We start from the raw sequence: 22,881 nt of genomic DNA, 5'->3' as shown, positions 1-22,881 counted from the left end.
AACCGAACATGTTTTTCTGCCCCAAAGGAGCCTGCTCAGCTGAGCTTTCCTCACTGTCCTTTTCCATTGCAGTGGTGCCTCTGCAGACGTTCCCTTTTCTTGCGTACAGTTGCAAGAAAGAAGAGAAAGGGCCAGAACCCAAAGGGGTGTGTGTGTGTGTGTAGGGATCCAGATTGGGACCACAGCAGGGGGAAAAGTGTTCAAGCTCCCTCCCCTCCCCATGCTGACCTCCCTCCTAATCCAGACAACTACCTTTCACGCTATTTCAGAAAGAAAGGTCTTTTTAATTCAATGGCAAACTACATGATTAACCACAATGTGTAGTTTGGCCCATTCAAACGCAGAGGAAAGGTTGATTCGCAAAGTATCCCTAGGACAGCAGTTATAGCCCACCCCACCCATTTCCCCACCCCGCCCACCTCTTCCCCCTTTTCTTCCTAATGTCTCAACAAACGAAACTGATTTGTAAAAATGTTACATGGGAAAAATACGAGAGAGACATTGCACATGCCCTTGTAAATCAAGAAAATCTTTAATAAAAAATACTTTAAAAACACACACACATTTCTAACGACCACTTGAAAATTGCTGGGGGTCTTGGGGAACTATTCCACAAATGTTTTGTTCCACAAATCAAAATGCCTACTTAACTCACGCATCACTTGCAGCCTTAACATCTCAGTCCAGGATGGTCCAGGGATGCTGCTTAAAAGTGCTCCTTGAAGAACTGGAAGTTGAACTGCTCGCAATGAGCTTTGATGACCTTGGCAAGAGCTGGAGAGCCACAGAAGAAGACGTGGACCTTCCCTTTGTTTTCTTTCGCTAGTTTCTGAAAGAGCTGGGGGTACCGGAAAGAGATACAAGACAGAAATCTAACATCTCTTTTCAAGCTTCAGAAGAAGGTGCTGGCCTCGCCTTGGGCTCCCCCAATACATCTCAAATGCATTTTTAAAGAAATATATTGCATTTTTATTCTGCCCTTCTTCCAAAGGTCCCTCCAGCACCCATTTTATTTTCACAACAAGCTCTGTGGGGTCAGTTAGGCTGAGGCTGCCCGGCCAAGGGAATCCACTGAGCAGGATGAGCGGGCATTTGAACCTGAGGTCCCTCCCCTGTATCAGCGCTTGTCCACACTTCTGCTTGTCTGGTGCCTAGAAAGCATGCGTCCGAGAAGTTTTCCACTTTCTCAGCACTGCCTGAGTGATTTTCCATTTGTCCTGCCACTTTTACCAGGGAAAAGCCACTCTTTAACGCTAAATTGGATAAACACCAGCCCGCAGAAAACCCAATGGATGTTTCTTCTGATTCAGATTTATGGGATCTCGAAGAAGCACTTGTGCTTTCTCGGCATGTGACAAACAGAAGTATGGACGAGCCCAGAGTCCCCAAAACACTGACCTAGAATCTGTTCTTAAAAAGCAGCTCATATCACAGCCACAAGGATGTTTGGGAATCAGTCTTCCCAACCTGGTGCCATTCAGCTGTTTTGGTGTCAGGGACTGCTGGGAGCTGCAGCTCAAATAAATACATGGGGCACCGGGGGGTTTTTTTTGGGGGGGAGGAAGCTGTTGTAAATTATGTTAAAAGTATGGTTACCAGATGTCCCCATTTCCCAGGGACAGTCCCTGGAATTACAAATCTGTCCCCGGACAAAATCTGTCCCCGGAATGTCCCCGGATTTCATTTAATGTCCCCGGATTTATATTTTAAGTGTTGTAGATTTATTAGTAGGGAATGAATGTTGCATGATTGGTTCAACGGCACAAGACACATCATATGGGGACTTCTGGCAAGGCAAAATGGCGGGTGACACTGCCAAGGGGGAACCGGGGACGCCTAGCGCGTCAGCTGGGGGAACCGCTGACCCTTGCCCCCCGTGACCCAAATCAAGCCGCAAGCGACAGCACCTGGCCACTAGGCCGAAACCCTGAAGCCAACGCAGGGAGGAGGAGGAGAGGAGAAGGAGAAGGAAGAGAGAGAAAGAGGAAGGAGAAAAAAGAGGGGAGCCCCAACCTTGCCATGCCGCTGCCGCCACTGAGGAGAGGTAGGAAAGCACCAGGAGGGCAAGGATATGTGGCGGAGCCCAGGCCCAACCAGAGCCTACTCCATGGCGGCTAGAGCTCCAGAGAGGAAGGCCGTGAGACAGAGGAGATCATAGAAGAGAAGATTATTTCTATAAAAAAAACAAAAAAACAAACTTTTTTTTAAATATCTTTTTTCTCTTAAAAAAAAAAAAGTGTCCCCGGATTCTTTGGGAAAAAAATCTGGTAACCTTAGTTAAAAGTCGCTTAGTGCAGTCTACCTTGTTCCAATCTGGGCGCCCCGGCTGGGTTCTTGTCTTGAGGCCTGTGATGGAGTCTTTCTTTTCCTTTTTGGCTAGGAGATCTAACGCCATCTGCAGGCCGATAGCCTTCATGTCATTCTTGCCAAGCGCAGAGGTCATGTACAAGTGCATCTCCAAGAAGCGGTCTGCACACCAGAAGGAACATGGAAAGATATCTGAAGCCGGGGGTTGGGGGTTCAGGTGTTTGTGACCCTCGCCTCAACCCACCAGCTGCATAGGAACAGAGGAAACTGCTTTATACGGACTGAGACCCTTGGGTCCATCTAGCTCAGTATTGTCTACACTGACAGGCAGCAGTGGCTCTCCAGGGCTTCAGGAAACCTCTCCCAGCCCTACCTGGAGATGCCACTGGGGACTGCAAAGCAGGGGCTCTTCTACTGAGCTATAGCCCCTTCCCATCTTTGGCCCTCATGAGATGTGGCTCTAACTGAAGATACCTGAAGAGGTGTGCATGCACACGAAAGCTCATACCAAGAACAAACTTAGTTGGTCTCTAAGGTGCTACTGGAAATAATTTTTATTTTATTTTGTTTGGCTGTGTGTGTGTGTGAGGGATGAAGGGAGCTGGGGGAAGGAGGAGGTGTAGAATGGTTCATGTGTGAATTCAGTCCGGTTTCCCCATCAAAATGCATCCAACCCACAGTTTAAGCACCTTGAAAACACCAGGGGCATCATTCTGGCTCATCCTCTTGAGGATGGTGTTCAATTTGGGTCACGGTTAAACAAAGACAAAAATTGGTCACCTACTGCTAGGGTCTTCTTCGGCCTGATTGATTTCCAGCTGGGTCAGCAGGCTTACAAACCATTCAAATGATTTTTGGTCTCTGTTGATCCAGATAAAGTCAACCTAAAGACAAGAAGGTTTTACTTATTGCTACTGCTGTTCATTGTTTTGTAGCAAAAAAATGCTTTTCCGCACAAACGTCCAAGCCACAGCTGAGGACGTCACCTCACCTTCAGGAGTTTCATATTTTCCTGGCTAGAAGAGGTTTGCTTTCGCATACGGTGTCTAGAAAGAAAGAAAAATTATAGGGTATCTTTTGAGGTGAGCAGAGAATTGCCAGCCTTTCTTAGCAGCTGGCATTAACAAATACAACCAGGAATGGCTGTTGCTTATTACTTGGAAAGTTCAATGGCGATTTTTAAAAAGGTGCAACCATTTTTAAAAGTTGCATGTATTGGTTTACAGGAAGTAGACAAGGTTTCGAATCATACTGCCTTTTTGACAGTAGACCAGGGGTGGGAGACCTGAGGCTGGAAGAGGGTTTGGGGTGGGATGCAGACCTCCAAGAACCAAAGGCAGATCTCTCTATTCATCAATCAAGATTCTCAGTAAGCCACACTTCCTCCCCAGAGCTACACTTCCTGAATGTTTAGGGAAGGCTGGAATGTGTCTTTGACCTGCGATCATCCCTCTTGCTTACCTGGATGAAGACTGTAGAGATGCATCATCAGTGGTGACCTCTGGCTTTTTTTGTGGCTGGGATTTAGTCTGCTGTACAAGGGTACAGACACCTGCTTTTGCCCTGACCCTCAGGAGGTACCCATGCGAGAATATAGCTCTCAGGCTGAAAAGGTTTCCTCACCCTTGCAGAAGATGTTGATCAAATAAAAGATGGCACATTCTAAAACTAGTTTTGGAAAGGGGGCGAAATGCATGTTCTGCAACTTTGACAAAAGAATTGATTCTAATCTGCAGCGGACCAACCTGAACATGATGCTTTGCAAAATGGAGGCAAAGGGTGTAATCCCAATTCCTGCTCCTATCAGAACAGCATGCTCTGATGTGAAGATCCTTCGCGTGGGAGTCCCATAGGGACCATCGATGTAACACTAGGGAGGTAACAGCACGACACTGATTTGATCCTGTTCGTGGTAAATCTGGCTTGTTACGTTACCATTTGTCCTCGGAGACCGCAGGGGAGTTAACTGAGCTTTCAGTGAACAATCTTCTTAGTGATAAGGAAGAATACACAACGGTGGGAGTTCAGAATCCTGGCCTGCATTTGGGCCTGGCTTGCCTAGCGATTCACCAAACCCTGCCATTGCCACTAGCTGCCACTTTCCCTCCCTTATGGGATGCCTCTTTGCGGCCATGGCTTTTCCTGTTGGTTGCTGTCTTGCTGCCAACTTTCTCTTGGAAGGGCTTCTTCCCTGCATGATCCCAGCCCATCGGGGATTGTGTAACAAACATGATGTCACCACAGCACCAGATATAGCCAATTTAGATTTGGCTACGTGACAGAACGGAGGGCAAGCAAAGCTTTCGCTTTCCTCTCACTCTGAGAGATTTAAACTGCATCAAAAGTGAGGGGAGTCTTTTTAAGATTGTCCCAAATCCTCTCCCACATTTTAGCTTAGCATCACCTGACACACGCTAAGACAGACTGTGGTCTTGGAGGTGATGATATGCTTCTGTCTCTGCCCAGGGCACATTCCCACCTCTTTTTTCTCCAAGTGTCTGCCTGCCCCTTTTATTAAGCCTTACAAACTTTGACTTCTGTACTCAGCTACTTGATACACCCTGAGCTTTCTCCTGATACCTGGTTGCTCCCTCCTTCACCCCCCCCCAATGTCTCTGGGGAAGGGATGCTTCTAAAGTCTGTACAGAACCTGGCCTGCTTGTGGGTGCTCAAGGCATTTCATAGAGGAGCAGCAGCAGATCTTACCTTGATGTTACAGAGTCTCTGATTCTCACTAAGCCTGCCAGGAATCTGTTAACAAATATGTTCTTGTTAGCAAAAGGTCCACCATATCCCATTAGAAAAAGAGCCCTGTTTAGGGGTGGATGGCTCTGTAAATTATTGTTTGTTTTGCTTTCTCATTTTCCCCTATCTCTTTTTAATTTTTAATTTTTTTTTTAAATTTTTAATTTTTATTATTTAACAAAGAATAAGGAAACTCTATCTATCTATCTATCTATCTATCTATCTATATTTTAAAGGACAGAAAAAAACACACCAACGATATACACTGTCATTTCACAGTGCTGATGTTCCCTAATGATTGTGCAAGTTCCCTTAACAGGGCAATTTACCTGCAAGTCTGAAACCAGCACTCTGCAAGGACAGATGAAAGAAGCTGAACTTTTTTCATTCAGAAACAGAGGAATAGAGCTGTGAGTTTAGTGCTATATAGATGTTGGCCTGGAAGCACAGGGGAACTGGTGCAAAATTTCATGTCTGTCTTAGGAGTCTGTTTGCTTCTGCTCTGTTCTCCTTGCACATTTGTCAAGATTCAAGAAAGCACCTAAGCCTCCTGTAGCCTCACTCCTGAAGGAAGCTAAGCCCTGCTGCACAGCCTCTGGGTTCCTTGCCATATAGCAAGAGCTGAAGTATGCCTTTCTGTGGGGGAGAGGAGCAGATCTATCAAGGATGGAATGTACACATATTTGCCAGGAGAAGCCACACCTTTCCTCTTCTGGGTTGTGTGTTCCCCTCCTTGCACTGGCTTGCTGCTCCAACACTCGCAGTCTCCCAGCTGGATGCCTGATGGGCATGTAAGTTAAGATCTCAACCATCTCATCGGAACTGCTGGCCACAGGCTGGTCCAGGTCAGAGGAGCCAAAGAGACATTTCTGGAACAAAAGTTCATGGTGAGCTGCAGGATCTGACTTGCGGCCCTCTTGGCTTTGGTCTTGCTTCAGCTCTGTGTTGCTGTCCACAACTTGACAAGGGCTGGGTGAGTCAGTGATGGGTTGTGCACAGTATTCTGCCCAAATTGTAATCCCCCTCTCCACAAAAGACCTTGCTCCATACGGAAATGATTTCTCTATGCAATGAATGTCCAAGCATGCCCAGAGCCTCAGCTTTGCCTCTACCCCCACCCCATAACCCCCCAGTACTGTGTGCATCCAGTACAATGCCAAAGAATTTAACTTAGAATCAATCCATTAAGATTTTTAAAAATGCCATAGAAGACCCCACAATCGTGGTCACTGAGTTGTTGTTGTTTTAATCACAAACCTGCACCCATTTCTGGGACCTGTTTTTCTTCCTCGCCTTTCTGTCCAGCCATTCAGACCTGTGGTCATGACACTCCTGTTGATTACATAAGTATTCATATAGCCTGTTGGTCCACTGTCCCAGGGACCGTATATGCAGCCAGATGGTCCCTTTGGAGAGAAAGCAGAAAGTTACCCAGTGAGGAACACAAGCAGCCTTAGCTGTCCTTGTTAAACTGAGCCAAGAGCTTACCCACCTCATAGCAAGAAGCAGATCAAGGCCACCTATCCCAAATTAGGAGGCAGGAACTCACCACTTACTTACAGCAGCCTCAATGATGAGGTGTCAAGGTTTGGTTGGGCTGGAAACACCAGAAAAGGGATTATACCTGAAATGTCCCGAGCCTGATCTGAGCTTTGCAAGCCTTTTGGAATATTGCAAACTTGATTTTGAAAAAAAGGAGGAACAGGACCAATGTTAATTTCATAGCACATACAAACCAATGGGAATATCAAGCCTGGGTCACAAGAAGGGGATTAGGGAGAGAAGTGGACTTTATCAATGTTTCTACAGAGAGAAATCCATCGCAGCATTGATGTGGGTTGCTTCAGTAGATCTGTACAGCAGAGTTGCTGCTCTGGGACAATAGCATGGGACTCTTTCTTCCTGGCATGACAGATTGTGGGACCAGACGGAAAACATATCAAGGCTTCTACACCCTTTACGCCATCCTTCGCCAACCTGGTGCCGTCTAGATGTTTTTGATTATAGCTTCTGGCAGTGCTGGCTGGGACTGATAGGAGGAGTTGGCATAAGTGCTGGTTTTGAGCTATAAACCTACCTGGACCCTGAGATCATCTTCTGAGGCCCTCCTTTGTGTGCCGCCTCCTCGAGAAGTCCGGAGGGTGGCAACACGAGAACGGGCCTTCTCTGCAGTGGCTCCCCATCTGTGGAATGCTCTCCCCAGGGAAGTTCACCTTCATTATACACCTTTAGGTGCCAGGCAAGAACGTTCCTTTTTTTTTTTACACCAGGTGTTTGGTTGGTCCGATTTACACTTATGCCCTTTAAAAATGGGGGGGGGAGTTTTGTGTGGAAGGGTACTGGGTTGCTTTTTTATTTTTATTAGGAATTTTGTGGTTTTATATCTTGATTTTATTCTGTGAACAACCCTGAGACCCCTGGGTATTGGGCAGTATATAATTTAAAAAATAATATAATAAGAAAACATAAGGATAGCCTGGCTGCTGGATCAAGCCAGTGGATCCATCTAGTCCAATGCTTTGTCTTCACAGTGGCCAACTAGGTGCCTCAATGGGAAACACTCATGCAGGACATGAGTGCAACCGTTCCCACAACACTTGCAGGGCACCAAGTTGGTGTGGGCTGTTTGATGCCCTTGCCTTTAAACCCCAGCCCAGGCTGCTTTCCAGCTGGCTTGGGATCTACCTGGTTGCTCTGGAGCACTGCTGATGGTGAATGGATGCCATTCATACTTGGCTATGACTGGAATATTCAGGTACACGTAGTCACCAGGTTTGTAGTGGAAAAACGGAGGTCTCTTGATCACCAGATGAGTAACCTGGATCAAAAAGAGCAAGATGGGGCACATGTGAAGAGAGGAAATGCCGTCACCCAGGCAACTTCTTGTTTGCATATGACCTGGAAGCACAATTCCCACTCAGCTTATAGGAGGCTTCCAGACGGTCATTATTTAGCAGGTTGGGATTCTGTCGCATGTCAGCAAATTCAGGTTGCACAATGAGGCTGCGCATGTTCTACGCATTCCAAGTGCATGACTCCCCCTCAAAGAATCCTGGGAGCTGCAGTTTGTAAAGGGTGCCGGGAATTGTAGTTCTGTGAGGAGTAAACTGCAATTGCCAGGCTTCTCTGGGAGAAGTCATGTGCTTTAACTATATGGTACGCATACAGCCTTACAGTGGATTTGGTGCTCTTGCACAGCAAATCCATTTAAAAATAATTCTATTCGGAATGATTGTTATTATGAGGAACAATTGAGGGAGTTAGGTATGTTTAGCCCGAAGAAGATAAGGATGAGAGGTGATATGAGTACCCTCTTCAAATATCTGAACAGACAATCACATGAAAGATGGAGCAAGCTTGATTTCTCCTGCTCTATAAGGTACAACCTGACACCAAGGGATTCAAATGACCATAAATGAGATTCCGATTAAACCTTAGAAATAACTTTCTGACGGTAATAGCTGTTTGACAGTGAAATGTACTACCTTGGAAGGTGGTGAACTCTCCTTCATTTGAGGATTTTAAACAGAGGATGGATGGCCACCTGTCAGTGATTCTTTTAGCTGTGGTTCCTGCTTTGCAGGGGGTTGGACTAGATGACCCTTGGAGTCCCTTCCAACTCTGCAATTCTAGGGTGCTATGAATTTCTGGGGTAAGGAAACTGATGTTAAAAATGCACAGAAAACTCTGGGGTTGACACAACATCTTATAACCCCCCTGCAACAAATCAGAATGATCTGTAAGCTTGGGGAAATCAAATCAGATGCTCAAGCCACCTCACTTCTACTTCTACTCTGTTCGGAAAATTAGGTATTTTCACACATTTCCCCTTTTAATTCATCATTGTTTGGGAAGCAAACCTTTGAGGGCAAGAGGTTGATTTCTACTATGTACAGTCCTCCAACGTGTGACATGGCAACACCAAAGATCTTCTCTAAGAGGAAAAGAAATCCAGGCACCACAAACCACTTCCAAAAATTAGGACCGTGGACAATTAGCAAAGCCCAAATGATGATGTAAGAAAGGTGAGTCCAGTAGAAGACCTGCTGGTGACAAAGAAGAGCATCTTACTTATTCAAGAGAGCAAGGAGGTATTTTGAACGATTGCTTGTCCCACCACTTTCCCCCGGGGAAACCCGCTGAGTCCCGCTGAATCGGTTCAACCGTCAATCGTTCTTTTCTGTGGATTGAAGTGTCCACTGGACAAGTGGAAATGTGGATGAGCCCAAAGTTAAAATCAGATGAAGGGCACAACAATAATTTAAAATAAATAAAGCTCAAAAGAGATCACTGACACTTGGAGTTACTTGACTTGCAAGGCAATCACCCTCGGCCCTGTATACCTGAAGGAGCGTCTCTACCCCCATCGTTCTGCCCGGACACTGAGGTCCAGCTCTGAGGCCCTTCTGGCAGTCCCTCCCTGCGAGAAGTGAGGTTACAGGGAACCAGGCAGAGGGCCTTCTCAGTAGTGGCACCCGCCCTGTGGAAAGCCCTCCCGTCAGATGTCAAGGAAATAAACAATTATCTGGCTTTTAGAAGACATCTGAAGGCAGTCCTGTTTAGGGAGGTTGTTTGATGTTTGATGTTTGATGTTTTATCGTGTTTTTAATATTCTGTTGGGAGCTGCCCAGAATGGCTGGGGAAACTCAGCCAGATGGGCGGGGTATAAATAATAAATTCATCATCATTATATATTATTATTATTATTATTATTATTATTATTATTACAGTGGTGCCTCGCAAGACGAAATTAATTCGTTCCGCAAGTCTTTTTGTCTTGCGATAATTTCGTCTTGCGAGGCACGGTTTCCCATAGGAATGCATTAAAATTTAATTAATGCGTTCCTATGGGGAAAAAGTCCGGGGGTGCCTCTTCCGACCGGCACCGGACCGCGCCGCGCCGCATTGTAAGGCTGCAGCGGGCGAACAGCAGGGCTGCTGTTCGCTCGCTGCAGCTTTAAAACGCGGCGCGGCGCGGCTCCAGCCGGCTTACAGTGGTACTGCGCAAGACAAATTCGTCTTGCGAAGCACGGCCATAGACGAATTCGTCTCGCGAGTCAACTAAAAAATCGCAAAACCCTTTCGTTTTGCGAGTTTTTCGTTGTGAGAGGCATTCGTCTTGCGGGGTACCACTGTATTATTATTATTATTATTATTATTGACATTAGCAACAGAAAGGAGGAAGTCAAGCACATGACCTCAAAATGGCCACCCTTGCGGACGAAAGTGCTAGAGCACACCAGCATAAGGGCGATGAGGAGCTGCAGCACGAGACCCGTGAGGGAGGCAGTTCCATAAATCCATCCAATCCCAGGCCGAGTGGTGAAGAGGTATTCCCAAAGCTGATAGGTGCCTTTGACCTGAGACATTCTCACTACAGGGGAGAGAGAAAGACCACCACTAAGAGATTACAAGTCATGCAGCGACTAGCACCGTGATAATGGCATTCTGTGTTATGATATGAACCATGAAGCTCTAAGACAGCCTTCGCCAACCTTGTATCATCCAGATGAGAGTTGGACTACAACTCCCATAAGCCCCTGGCATGTTGGAGCAGACAGTATGTCTGTTTGTGTAGGCAGGGAATGTAGGGAGTGTACACCCTTTCTTCAAGCAGATAGTACTTTCTGTATGTGAACATCCTGATCCGTTCTGCCCACATCAAAGCATGTGAGCAAGGAGCAAGGTGTTGGAGAAGGACCAGAGCATGCATCTTTTAGACCTTTAAACAATTCTATTTTAAACAACTGTCCAGATATGCACTAAAGCACATTTTTATTTTACTGCTATGGCACAATTGCTTCAAAAACTTTAAACAGATGTTTCAAAGAGTTTTAGAGCAACTTGGAAGATTGGAGTGGGCGAACGAGATGATAAAATGGTACCATCCAGAAATCCCAGAGCAGACACCCATTAGAAACAAAACACAACGATACATTAATGTATGCAAAAAAAAAACCCCACATTTCTGATTTACGCACTATTGCGTGTGAATATTTCAGTTTTCAAAAATAGGTGTTTTAGCGCAAATTAAAATCCTGATTAAGGAAAAAAAACAATATGCTGATAAAATGACACCATGGGCAAAGGCAGTAGTTCAAGTGTGCCTATGTGGATATGCATGGCAATAGGCATCACTGCACATGTAAAAACCACACTTCTTTTAAAAAAAGGGGGGGGGGAGATTAGCGCTAAGTCATTTACACCTGTGTAGATTGTGCTATTGGACTCTTTAAAAAAGTCAATTTTTCTGTAGCCTAAAAAAAGATGCAAGCACCACAGGGAAAAATCATTTTTCTCCTTATTGTCCTTATGGTGGAAGCGGAAAGTCCACAGAGCCCCCAGGCCTACCTGTTACTTCAAAGGAGGCATGGTAGGATTGAAATGCCATATAATTTTTTAAAAAATAAATAATTAGAAAACTGTCACTTACCAAAGTTGGCCACATGGGCCCCTGTGTGAACCGCTGTTAGAAGCGCCACTGCATAGCCCATTAGCTGGTGCAGAATGACATTCTGGTCTAGAGGCAGAAGTCTGGCTACCCAGGTAGCCCGTAACCAGGTCAAACATCGGCGCAACATCAGCACCTTCAAGTGGCGAGAAAATAGCTGTAGAAGTTAGTTGAAGAGCCACGTGTTTGCACCAGCCATGCTTCTGAAAGGACAGTGCTCCACAAGCATATGAAATGGATTTATACGGAGTCAAAAGTTTAGTCTTTCTAGCTCAGGCTTCCTCAACCTCGGCCCTCCAGATGTTTCGAGACTACAACTCCCACGATCCCTAGCTAGCAGGACCAGTGGTCAGGGATGGTGGGAATTGTAGTCTTGAAACATCTGGAGGGCCGAGGTTGAGGAAGCCTGTTCTAGCTGTATAGCCTGACTGGTTGTGGCTCTTCGCAGCATCAGGGATACTGCTCCCAGTGCTTTTTTTGTAGAAGAGGTGACAGAACTTGTTGAGCTTCTTTGAGGGGAGCACCCACCACACTACTGCCACCCTACACCACACCAATTGCTGTGCCACCCCCACACGCAGCCTCCAACATGCACACAAAGCGGTATGCCAAAGTGCCGCAAAGCTACAGAGGTGACGCAAATGCACCAAAGAGATGACGAAACTCAGTTCTGGTGAATTCCGGCTGGAAAAAAAGCCCATGTGCTTTCCCAGCCATTTAGAGATGCCAGGGGATTGAATTTATGCATGCAAAGCTTGTGTTCCACTTCTTGGCTATGAGCATCTTCCGGAGCCTGGACAAAATCAAGGATGGCTGCCAAGGATGCTTGTGAATACCTGGGCATTGTCAGATACAGAATGTGGGTAGGCGAATCTATTTATTTCAAACATTCAAAGCACACCTAAGCAGCAACAGGCGAGATTTGACGACAGAAACCAATAAGGGGTTCTGCAACAAAGTGTTCCTTTCCACAGTTCTGGTGTTGGTGGTATGGAATGGAGTATCATGGTGGCTGAGCCAGCCATGCCCTTCTCCAAGATACTCCATTGCATTCCCCAATCTTTTCTTCTTTTGTTTTTGTTTTTCCAACTAACACTCAACTTATTGAGTATCTTCAGTCCTCAATAGGTTAAAAAAAATATTTTAAAGACTTCTTGTACTTTTGTAAACCTTGAGGTTCCACCCAGCATGGCCAATATTGCCCTCCTGTTTCTCAGTAGCCCTACTGTGGCTCAGATCTTGCTGGTACTCACCACCTGAGTTACTTACTGGAGGCTGTGGGTTTTTATTAGCCTTAGAGGAGCAGCATAGAATACAAACAGAGAGAATTAACTTGTTCTTGCGCCGTCTTTTCGCCGGACCTCTGCTCTGACCCACCACTGCCACTTCTGTACGCTTAACACATTCACTACGTAATGATTACATCGCGTTACTCACCACTATAAATGCACAGTTGAAGTTCAGGCACTGACCGCAACCTTTGGCCAACATGATCCAGGGGCCAGAGTCAACATGCTTCAAGGCCGCAAAGGCGAAGAGGAGGATGTTCAAGCACAGGTAGCTGCCCAGGAAGAGAAGCTTGCTCCTGTTGTTATGCCAATAGGCTGGGCGCAGGTAGCGTGGTGCATGGCTCTTCCTGAGAGCAGTGGGGGGCTTTAACCAGCTTGCAGCACTGTGAGAGGGGAGAGAGAGACCCAGAGATATATTATTATTATTTATACCCTGCCCATCTAGTTGGGTTTCCCCAGCCACCCTGGGCGGCTCCCAATAGAATATTAAAAACATAATAAATACATCAAACATTAAAAAACCTCCCTAAACAGGGCTGCCTTGAGATGTTTTCTAAAAGCCAGGTAGTTGTTTATTTCCTTGACATCTAAATGGAGGTTGTTCCACAGGGCAGGTGCCACTTCCGAGAAGGCCCTCTCCCTGGTTTTAGGGGGTGAAACTTACTTTTTGCAAATTTCTTCAGTGAGCGGTCTTAAAAATATGGTTTGGGGTGTGAGGAATACAAATCTGCTATTGTTGATGTGACTGGACAACATGCAGCTTGGTAAGTCTACGTCTGATGAATAAGCACAAAAACGGCTTTCTGAAAACTAAATCATTTTAAGCCTGCCTTTCTGCAAAAATAAGATAAGATACTACTACTACTACTAATATATAATCTCTGCATACTTGGAAATCTTTTTTTTTAAGGCTTCCGTGCAATTTTCACACATCTTACTTAACCAAGCAAAACTAAATTATATTGATTTAAGCAAAACTCTTTTGAGTTCCCAAGTTATTTTTGGAATTTGAAAGCTGGATAATTCAACACGCCCTAAGAAGCATACACTTTCCAGCTGAGCAATAGTTAGCAGTTCACAAAAGTTTCAGGAGGGCATCTCTTCCCGATGCACATATCATACTGCAAACAGTTGCTCTTTTAATTGCTCACTAGAACGCCAGCCTTGCTTCCAACTCATGAATGCAAATAGAGCTCTCAGGATTCTATAAACCACAAGTGAAACCTTAATTGAGCTGAGTTTACCTTTCTTTCTTCCTTTTGGAGGGGGCCTCTTAGGTTTTCTTTGTAAATATTTTTCAGTGTCTACAAACCTTGGGGTTCTCAGTAGACCTGTTTGGGCTACATAGCTTGCATAACCCTGAGCTCATCAGCAGTATATGGAATTTATTATACAATGGCAGCTGCTGCCTACTGGGGCTGGTGGGATAAAGGATGGGACAATGGGCAGGACTGGAAACCACAGGAGAGAGGGCTCCTGCACTCGAATCCTGCTTGTAGGTTTCCCAGGCATCTGGTTGGTCGCTGTGAGAATCAGGATGCTGGACCAGGCAGGCCCCTGGCCTGATCCAACAGGCTCTTCTAGGTTCCTAAATATACCAAGAAATAGACCTGATATTGGGTGGGCAAAATTAATGTTCACATAATCCTACTTTTACCACAACGTTTTGCTTTCCCACAGGCTCTTTAGAGAGGACATCTGAGAACATTCCCCCCTCTGTTTGAAAGCACATGACTCCCTCCACCTGAAGAATTCCAAGAATTGTAGTTTACCCCCTCAGAAGCTTCACTTCCCAGCATCCTTAACAAACTACAGTTCCCAGGATTCTTTGGGGGGAGGCTATGTGCTTTCAATGTATGGTGTGACACAACCACTGTTATTCAGTTGTTTTCTTCAACCTCCCAGCATGACTGATTGTCATTTGGGGGTTAGAAAATAGTTTCTCCCAGGGCCAGATTGGCAGGTGAACTGGAAAAGCACAGAGGGAAATGTACTTTCCCACATAGCATGTGGCTTGGCTCACTTGCACGAGTTATCTGCGGCACAGTGCAGCTGAACTGTGGCTTACTGGAGACAAGATTATGTGGGCTGACTTGAAGAATGGCTAGTGGGTGTATGTTTCTGCCTTGGGTGAGGCAGCTCAGGCCAGTGTACAATTCAATATGTATTCAAATACTGGAGCATGATAGCTCGGGGGTCTGGCTTCTGTGAACAGCATGTGCTTCTAGCCTCAGTGGTCACACAGAACCACCTGCTGGTTCACTCGAGTACCAGAGGACTGTTATCACATATGGAAAGATTTCAGAAGATGCAGGATCTGCTCGATGGACCCTCTTGCTGCAGCCTGTCGTTTCTCTTTTAGACTAGAGATGCCAGTCTGTGATGCCAAAGGATTGCTTGAAAAGTAAAGCACTGAACTGGACAGCAGACCCCAGATTGGGCATGACTTAGTCCTTGCCAGGTGCTTAACACAAAGAAAAGTCCATTAGACTTTGTCTAAGCCCTGTGGAATTCACAAGTAAAGCAATAGGTAAAGGTTGGTTCTGCCTTGGCTCCTCTCTGGAACTGACATTCTTTGCTTCCATATGTAGGCTTTATTATATTTCAGATTCAGCTTTTCCATGTGTGCGATCGGTTGGCTCGCGAGCTTCCACACATTCCTGTTTCTTTAACCGTGACGTTCACTGCTATTTTGTCATTTGCCATCCACAGAACGGAAGATGGTAGGACGTGCTCTACAGGGAGCTGGCTTCAGGCACCAGGCCCATTGGCAGACCAACTCTGTGCTACAAAGATGTCTGCAAATGTGACATGAAAGCTGGCAACATCTACGCTGCCTGTGGGAATCCTTTGCGGACAACTGCAGTGCCTGGAGACAGATCATGCATCCTCAGCAGTGACCAGAGGAGGAATGACTGCTGGTAGGAGCACAGAGAGAAGAAACACCATGGTGCATCAGCAGCAGCAAAGCCAAATGCCTTCATCTGCCCCAGTTGCAACAAAACATGGCTCTCCCGTATTGGTCTCTACAGCCACAGGACTGCCTTGTTCCAGTGCAGCCCAGCCGGGGTTGGGTCCCTGTTGGCTTAAGCAGGATTGCAGGTGTATTGCGGTCTGGACAAACCAAGGTCAAGCAGTTTAGGTCCAAAATATGATCCAGGGGGCAGGTCAGACAGCAGTCTAACATTCAGCATGACAGGGAGTTTAGGCATGGATAAAGAGAAGGAAATAGACTCAGGAGCAAGGAGCCAGAGACCTGTGTTGCTTCCAGCAACTAGAAGGCTCAAGAGCATGACCATTCATACTTTGGCATCCTAGACATCACCCTGGCAGCTACTTCTGGTACTGAATGAGTTTCAGGGATGCCTTACAAGAGGATTCCTTACCCACACTGGGCCCATAGATGCATGCTATGCCATTGCACTTTGGCTTGGAACTGGAGATTTTGGTGCCGGCATTCTCCTCTTACAGCTCCAGCAGGTATCAACCCAGAGGACCCTATAGGAGAACCTGCCTGCTCCTCAAGGTCATTGACCTGTGGGGTGTCTGGTTTGTCCTCCGGTGACTCCACATCTGGCACAAGGTCACAGATAGGCATGACACTGCTTTGGAAAAAGAAACTGACACAGAGCCTCAGAGAGGCTATTCATTGCTAATTTCCCTCTGGCTCTCTCTCAGGAGCCAACAACAAAACAGGTTGAACCTGCAAGGACGAAACACTCAAATCATGATGCTGAGAATCCATGATAAATGGGACTTGCTTTTGAGTAAGCAAAGGACCCGTCTTGGCCACAGGACAGGTTACTGCTAGATAATATGGCGCTATACTAAGTTTTAATTTTGGTTCTGGTTAATTGCAGAAAAGCAACAGCCCAGCAGCGCTAGAGGGCTCCACTGTGGAAGCAGCTAGAGACAAAAATACAGCCCTTCTCTTTTTCCAAAGGGAGTTTTCTCCTTCTGACCACTGATCCTTGTGAATTCCGGAGGGACAGCTGCTCTAGTTTTTTTCTGCAACCAAATCAGCGAGAGACTTGGGGGACCTTTAAAAGATGGGAACTGATTTATCGCGGCATCTTTCGTTGGACAGAACCCACAGCCAAGCACACCTGACAAAACAGGCTCTCATCCATGAAAGCATCTGCAGGGATAAATGCATTAATCTTTAGGGTGCCACAAGAGCATTGGCTGTTTTTCATTCTGCTAAGGAAACCGAAGTCCTCTCTGCCCCAGTGTTGCAAGCCGCAGCAGATTTCCGCCGCAATGACAGATGACAGCAGCAGCGGCAGCAGGCTCAAGAGTTCCAATTACGCGGAGCTGAAACTAGCAGGGGAATGCAGCTCATCCCCAGAGATGCAGGCAACTGTGGCTGAGGGAAAAGGGTGCACTTTCCTTCAACAGAGGCTCCCAGAGCGAGTTTCTGATCCTAGTGAAGCAAGCAGGAAGGCGTGGAGGGGGGGCGGTAATTATTTCTAAAACCCAGGTGGCTGCTGGCAAGAACATTTCAAGGTGTCAAAGAGGAAAGTATTTCTTAGGCTGCCAATGAAAATGACCTGTCTAGGCTGAGTCAATGCTCAAGCAGGCTTCCCCAACATGGTGCCTCCAGCTGCTTGAGAGCTACAATTCTCAAGCCCGCAGCCACCCAGCCTGCAGAGATGGCACTGAAACCTGATACCACCACCTTCTTTCTGCTGCTGGGTGGTGGTGGTGGTAGTGGTGGTATTTTTCCCAAGGCTCTTTGGCCCAAACTTTTGGCCTGATGGGTGCACAACTTCTAAAACTAGAAAAATTAAGAAGCGAGGTGGTGTCAGGCCCAGCCCAGCATAATTTTGTTGTGTTCAGTCGTTCAGCCGTGTCCGACTCTTTGGACCCATGGGACCAGAGCATGCCAGGCAGCCTATCTTTCACTGCCTCCCACAGTTGTGGCCAAACTCATGTTAGTAGCTTTGAGAACACTGGCCAACCATCTCATCCTCTGTCGTCCCTTCTCCTTGTGCCCTCAATCTTTCCTAACATTAGGTCTTCTCTCTCATGAGGTGGCCAAAGTACTGGAGCCTCAACTTCAGGATCTGCCTTCCAGTGAACACTCAGGGCTGATTTCTTTAAGAAGGGATAGGTTTGATCTTCTTGCAGTCCATGGGACTCTCAAGAGTCTCCCCACACGACCATAATTCAAAAGTATCAATTCTTCGGCAACCCTTCTTTATAGTCCACACTCTCACTTATTATCAGCAAAATTTTAGGTAGCTGATTAAAAAAACCTGTTTAAGAAGGCCTTCAGATAACATTTCTCTTCTCTTATTCTCTTGATGTTTGTTGCATGGCTTTTTGGGAATTTGTTACAGTAGTTTGGTGTTTTGTGTTACTGTTTAATATCATGCTGGGTGTTTTAACGGGATTTTGATTATGTCAACATCATTGTGTGGATGGATTTGTTACCGGGCCTTGAGTTTCTTTTGAAAATTAGGTGCGAAAAGTTTTAAAAATAAAATATATTAAAAGTGTGGTTTTGATGGGATGGATCCTCTGTAAGTGGGAGAAGGAATTGTAAGACAGAACTGGGGATGAGGAGCCTGGCTGACCGCCTTACTCCTGTGTAGACTGTGCAGCATCATTTCGGGGGGAATTTGGGGTTACAGGATACAGAGAGGGTTAGGACAGTCTTCCCCAACTGGTGCTCTCCAGCTGTTTTAATGCCACAACTCCCATGGACCCAGCCTGCATGACTGTATGATGCCGGGAGTGGTGGGAATTGTCCAAAACATCTGGGGGCATTGGATGGGTTGAGAAAAGTTGGGATAAGAAGGTGGAAGAAGAAATACCTTATGGTTAAGTTCTCCATGACCTCTGGGAAGCGCTCCAGTTCCTCCCTCAGCTCCTCAAAGGTGATGGACCCACTGTTGTCAGAGTCAGCCGACTCGAAAAGGGCTAACGTGAGGTCATCTAACTTCTTCTCTGGCAAAGATATTGAACTCTCCTTCAGGCATGACTCCAAGACCGTGCGCAATTCTTCAGGTTCAATGGACCCACTGCCTACAGTGGAAGAGGATCTCCAGTCAGCATCAAATAAATTAATCTGCAACAGGCCAGATTTAAGGCAGTTGGAACCTCTAGATTAGATTACCGCAACACAGGCCCATGCAGAGCTTGTGTGAGGCCCAGAGAGGCATGGGGTGTTCTCACTTTTCTTGCTTCTCCTTCCTTCCTGTTGCTGCCTGTTCACCTGTCGTTTCCAGGTGTGCAAGGAGAAGCAGAAGCAGTGGTGTGAATGGGCAGGGGTGACAGAGGCAAGCAGGAGGGGACACTCGGGAAGTGGGCCCACTGAGGGCATTTTGCTCAACAACAATGACACACTCACACACACAAATATGAAATCACTACAAGCTATAAAATTATTGCCTCTAAAAAAACCTGAGGACTTTTTCATAACCATTTTTTAATGCACCGAAGAAACAACCAACACAATGGATTTGGACATGCTGGGCTAGCCTTGTAAATGCTCCAACATACAGTGGTACCTCTGGTTAAGAACTTACCAATTCGTTCCGGAGGTCCGTTCTTAACCTGAAACTGTTCTTAACCTGAAGCACCACTTTAGCTAATGGGGCCTCCCGCTGCCGCTGCGCCGCCAGAGCATGATTTCTGTTCTTATTCTGAAGCAAAGTTCTTAAACTGAAGCATTATTTCTGGGTTAGCGGAGTTCTTAACCTGAAGTGTATGTAACCTGAAGCGTATGTAACCCGAGGTACCGCTGTATTTCATAGCCCATGATTTGATACACTTTCTGAAGACTTATTTCAGGATACAGTGAGATGCAATCAAGTTATGCTGGCACTAAAACAGAAATAAAGTTCTGCACCAAAATGAAGGCTACATATATGTCAATTACAAAAACATTACTGATCTGATAAGAAAACATTGCTGCAGTCATTTACCATTCCATGTGAATGGACCAAGCCAGGAGCATTGGTAGTTACTGCCCTAAGGTGCCAATGCTGAGCAGAACAATGATCTTGTTTTGACAAAATGCAAGTGAACAAGGGTGCTGTTTTGGAATTTTACCGTCCACATCATAAACTTGGAAGAGGAACCGGAGTTTGTCTGTTTCACTTCCATGTACCAGCAGCTTCAAGGCCTCCAGCAGCTCGTCCAAACTGATGGTACCGCTTCCATCCAAGTCAAACAAAGCAAAGAAACGCTCAGCGAAAAAGGACTATAGGAGAGGGCGAAAATGTTTGCAAAGTCAACTGGGGGGCAGGGGTTAATCCAGGAGTGGAAATCAGACACACACCCTCCAATTTCTCACTAGTCTTTATTTAGACCTTGCTTCAGTATTATGGGAATAGAAGCAACCGAGTACTTGAAATATTAGTGAACTGGGGACTTTCAGATAAAGGGAGATCTGGCTGGTTATTAAAAACAGGTTCTGAAAACGCCCCCCCCCCGACCTAGCCCCAAATCCCCCAATCTTCAACATTCCCTTACTTATTTGGTCCCTACTGATGCCAGCATTCTCCCCCTGCCCTGCAATGAGGTTTTCTCCCTACCCTTCATTCTCTGCCACTCTTTGCCTTGCACTGCTGATTTTACTCTTCAGCACCTCCTTCTCTGCCCATGACCTCCTAGTCTCCATCAGCCCCCTTCTTCTGCACACCAATCCCAGTTAAGCATCTCCAGGTACACATGCACAAATCTATATGCACAAATTCCCTCCCAAAGAAGGGGCAAAGCCAAATATCTTCATAATATTTCCTCACACAGGGGCCGTTCTAAGCAAAAACATTGTTGCATTGTCATAATCCTCAGCCCAATTGGGTTTCCTACGCCCATTTGACAAAACTTGCCTCCTTCACCTTGAGAGCAGCTTTGAATTCTTCCAGGTCGATCTCTTTATCTTCCCCAGCGATACTTTCAAACTGTTTGGCTACCCACTCGAGCCACTTTGTGTCATCATCTAAGTTCATGGTGCTAAGAAATTGGAAACCAGCAGGACCTTTAAAAATGTTATTTGCAGTCAACTTTGGGCTGATTGTTAAGATTTCCGATCTGAACTTTGCATTGTAAAGGATAGTTTTCAAAGTGTGAAGGAACCATCTCAGGTATGGCGGAACATGCTAGTTAAAGGGGACAGTCATTCAGTGTTTTGTGAGCAATTAGATATTGCACCCTAGTGACATCAAAGCTCTCATGATTTTATTGCCAGAAAGTATAGTAGGCAGAAAATCTGAATGACATCCTCACACTGGTAAAAACAGAATAGTAAACTAACCATACTCTGAAACCTGCTTTTGAGGTGAGTTATGGCCCTTCATTTATACCTGGAGTGCTTTCCTGGATGTCATACCTATCTCAAGAGACTGAAAAGATTGTGTCTCCTTTTACCAGGTTGATGACTTTCATCAAGAGAGGTGGGGAGAGTGGGATCCTGCTTGTTCTCATTGGCCTCTCCACACCTTTTGATACACTGACCACAGTATCTTTCTGGAGTGGCTCTGGGATGTGGAGGTTGGGGGCAATGTATTGCAGTGGTTCTGCTCCTAACTTCAAGGCAGGCAGTTCCCCCCCTGAAAGCTGTAATGAGGGGCTATTGCTTAGTGCCATGGGAATTGTCCTATGGGCTGCACTCTCTTGGAAGGAGGCCTATAGGCTGGTGATATTCCTGGATGCAACATTGTCACTGGTGGCTCCGGTGGCCTTATTGGCTTATTTCCAGCTCTGCCTGGTTTGCCATCTGTCCCCTTTTGCACAGCAATTATTTGGCCATGGTACTCCATGCTCTGGTAAGTTACAGACTGAATTATTGGGATGTGCTCTATGTGGGGCTGCCCTTGAAGGTGACCCAGAAACTTCAACTGAGCCAAAATGTAGCCACCAATGAGTTCCATTTAGTACTCATGTAATTTCTGTTCCAAAAAAGCTGTACCAGTTCCTTGGCTCAGTTCAAGTTGCTCACATGAGTGCTTAAAGCCCCATGGACTTAAAAGCGTCATCTCGAGACAATTTTTTCTTCTGCATTATCCTCAGCTTGAGATTGGCTATTTATTGCTGCATTATATTTAAAATGCAGCTGATTGTGATGACACCTGTCTTTTCTTTACATTAATTAAAGTACCTAACCTTTGCAAGATTGGATCATGTCCACACAACCTGAGTCATGCTGTGCCTTTATTTTCTAGCTGTCAGAAACACACAGGAAAATATGTCCCATTCATGTCGCAGCCTTTTTACTCATCTTTGAACAGAATCCTGCTTGTAAAGCAACAGATGATGGGTGAGCTTGTGACACCAAAGTTGGAGGTGGGTTGCTATGGGAATGTCAAAACCAGGTAACAGCAAGGAAGCTACTTATATTTTTCTCTTTTTGATGCAGAAAAGATGCTATAATGTGTGAGAGAGAGCTAAGCTGCCTGTTTTGGAAGGTAAAGCCCAGCCTGAAGGAGAAATTGTATAGGTATACGTGTACTTTACTTAACCAGATTAGGAGCCACCAGTGGTATAATATGGCAAGTGTTGATTAGTTGTGGCGTGAGAAAAGCAGGTTTACTGTCATGAAATGCACTGAGTAGTCAGTCTGGGCCTCAATGTAACCTACCTTGGAAGACTGCTGTGGCTATAAGAATTATAGCTCTGTGCACACTGAAAAACATTGCAGAAATATGTCCACACATTCACCCTTAGCTGCTCTCCTTTTGTCAGAATGCAATTTGATGGAAATCACATTAGTCAGGGGAGGACTGTTACTGTGAATGCCATTTAATGCAGTATCACTGACTTAAGTATCAAATAAGTTTGTTTTCTTTCAGCTGAGCATGACTATTAACACTCATGGCCAAGTAATGATCCAGTTCCCTAGGCAAAAATAACCATCATCCTTAAACATCATGAAATGAGATTTTCATGATGTACCTCACCCAAATCACAGGACGGGTAGGGACTAAAGGGTCATTTAATTTAACCTCATTGCCCAGAGGAAGGACAATTCATTCATCAGCACACACATCCTTGCTTCAGATTTATCTAGCAATTCACATGATGATAACATCAAAGCGAGAGCATAAAGAGACCATAAAACGAATAACTCCAAGAAGACTC

General features: G+C 45.7%; 1 protein-coding gene across 1 annotated transcript; it reads right to left on the bottom strand.

Moving 5' to 3' along the window:
- Nucleotides 1–567: 567 nt before the first annotated feature.
- Nucleotides 568–20,969, bottom strand: NOX5 (NADPH oxidase 5). Its single transcript, XM_033167653.1, is given in 18 exon segments — nt 568–838; nt 2,303–2,469; nt 3,092–3,191; nt 3,299–3,353; nt 3,769–3,925; nt 4,045–4,177; nt 5,014–5,058; nt 5,755–5,823; nt 5,826–5,921; nt 6,310–6,458; nt 7,738–7,870; nt 8,913–9,095; nt 10,251–10,426; nt 11,486–11,639; nt 12,941–13,175; nt 18,612–18,822; nt 19,852–20,002; nt 20,634–20,969. Coding segments are annotated over 18 exon segments (2,466 nt in total). The 5' UTR covers nt 20,754–20,969; the 3' UTR covers nt 568–706.
- Between the last annotated feature and the right edge of the window lie 1,912 nt (nt 20,970–22,881).

The sequence above is a fragment of the Lacerta agilis genome, chromosome 13 (assembly GCF_009819535.1).
Source record: "Lacerta agilis isolate rLacAgi1 chromosome 13, rLacAgi1.pri, whole genome shotgun sequence".
Taxonomy (NCBI): Eukaryota; Metazoa; Chordata; class Lepidosauria; order Squamata; family Lacertidae; genus Lacerta; species Lacerta agilis.
The sequence above is the reverse complement of the archived record's forward strand: the minus strand, read 5'-3'. Positions and strand labels throughout refer to the sequence as shown.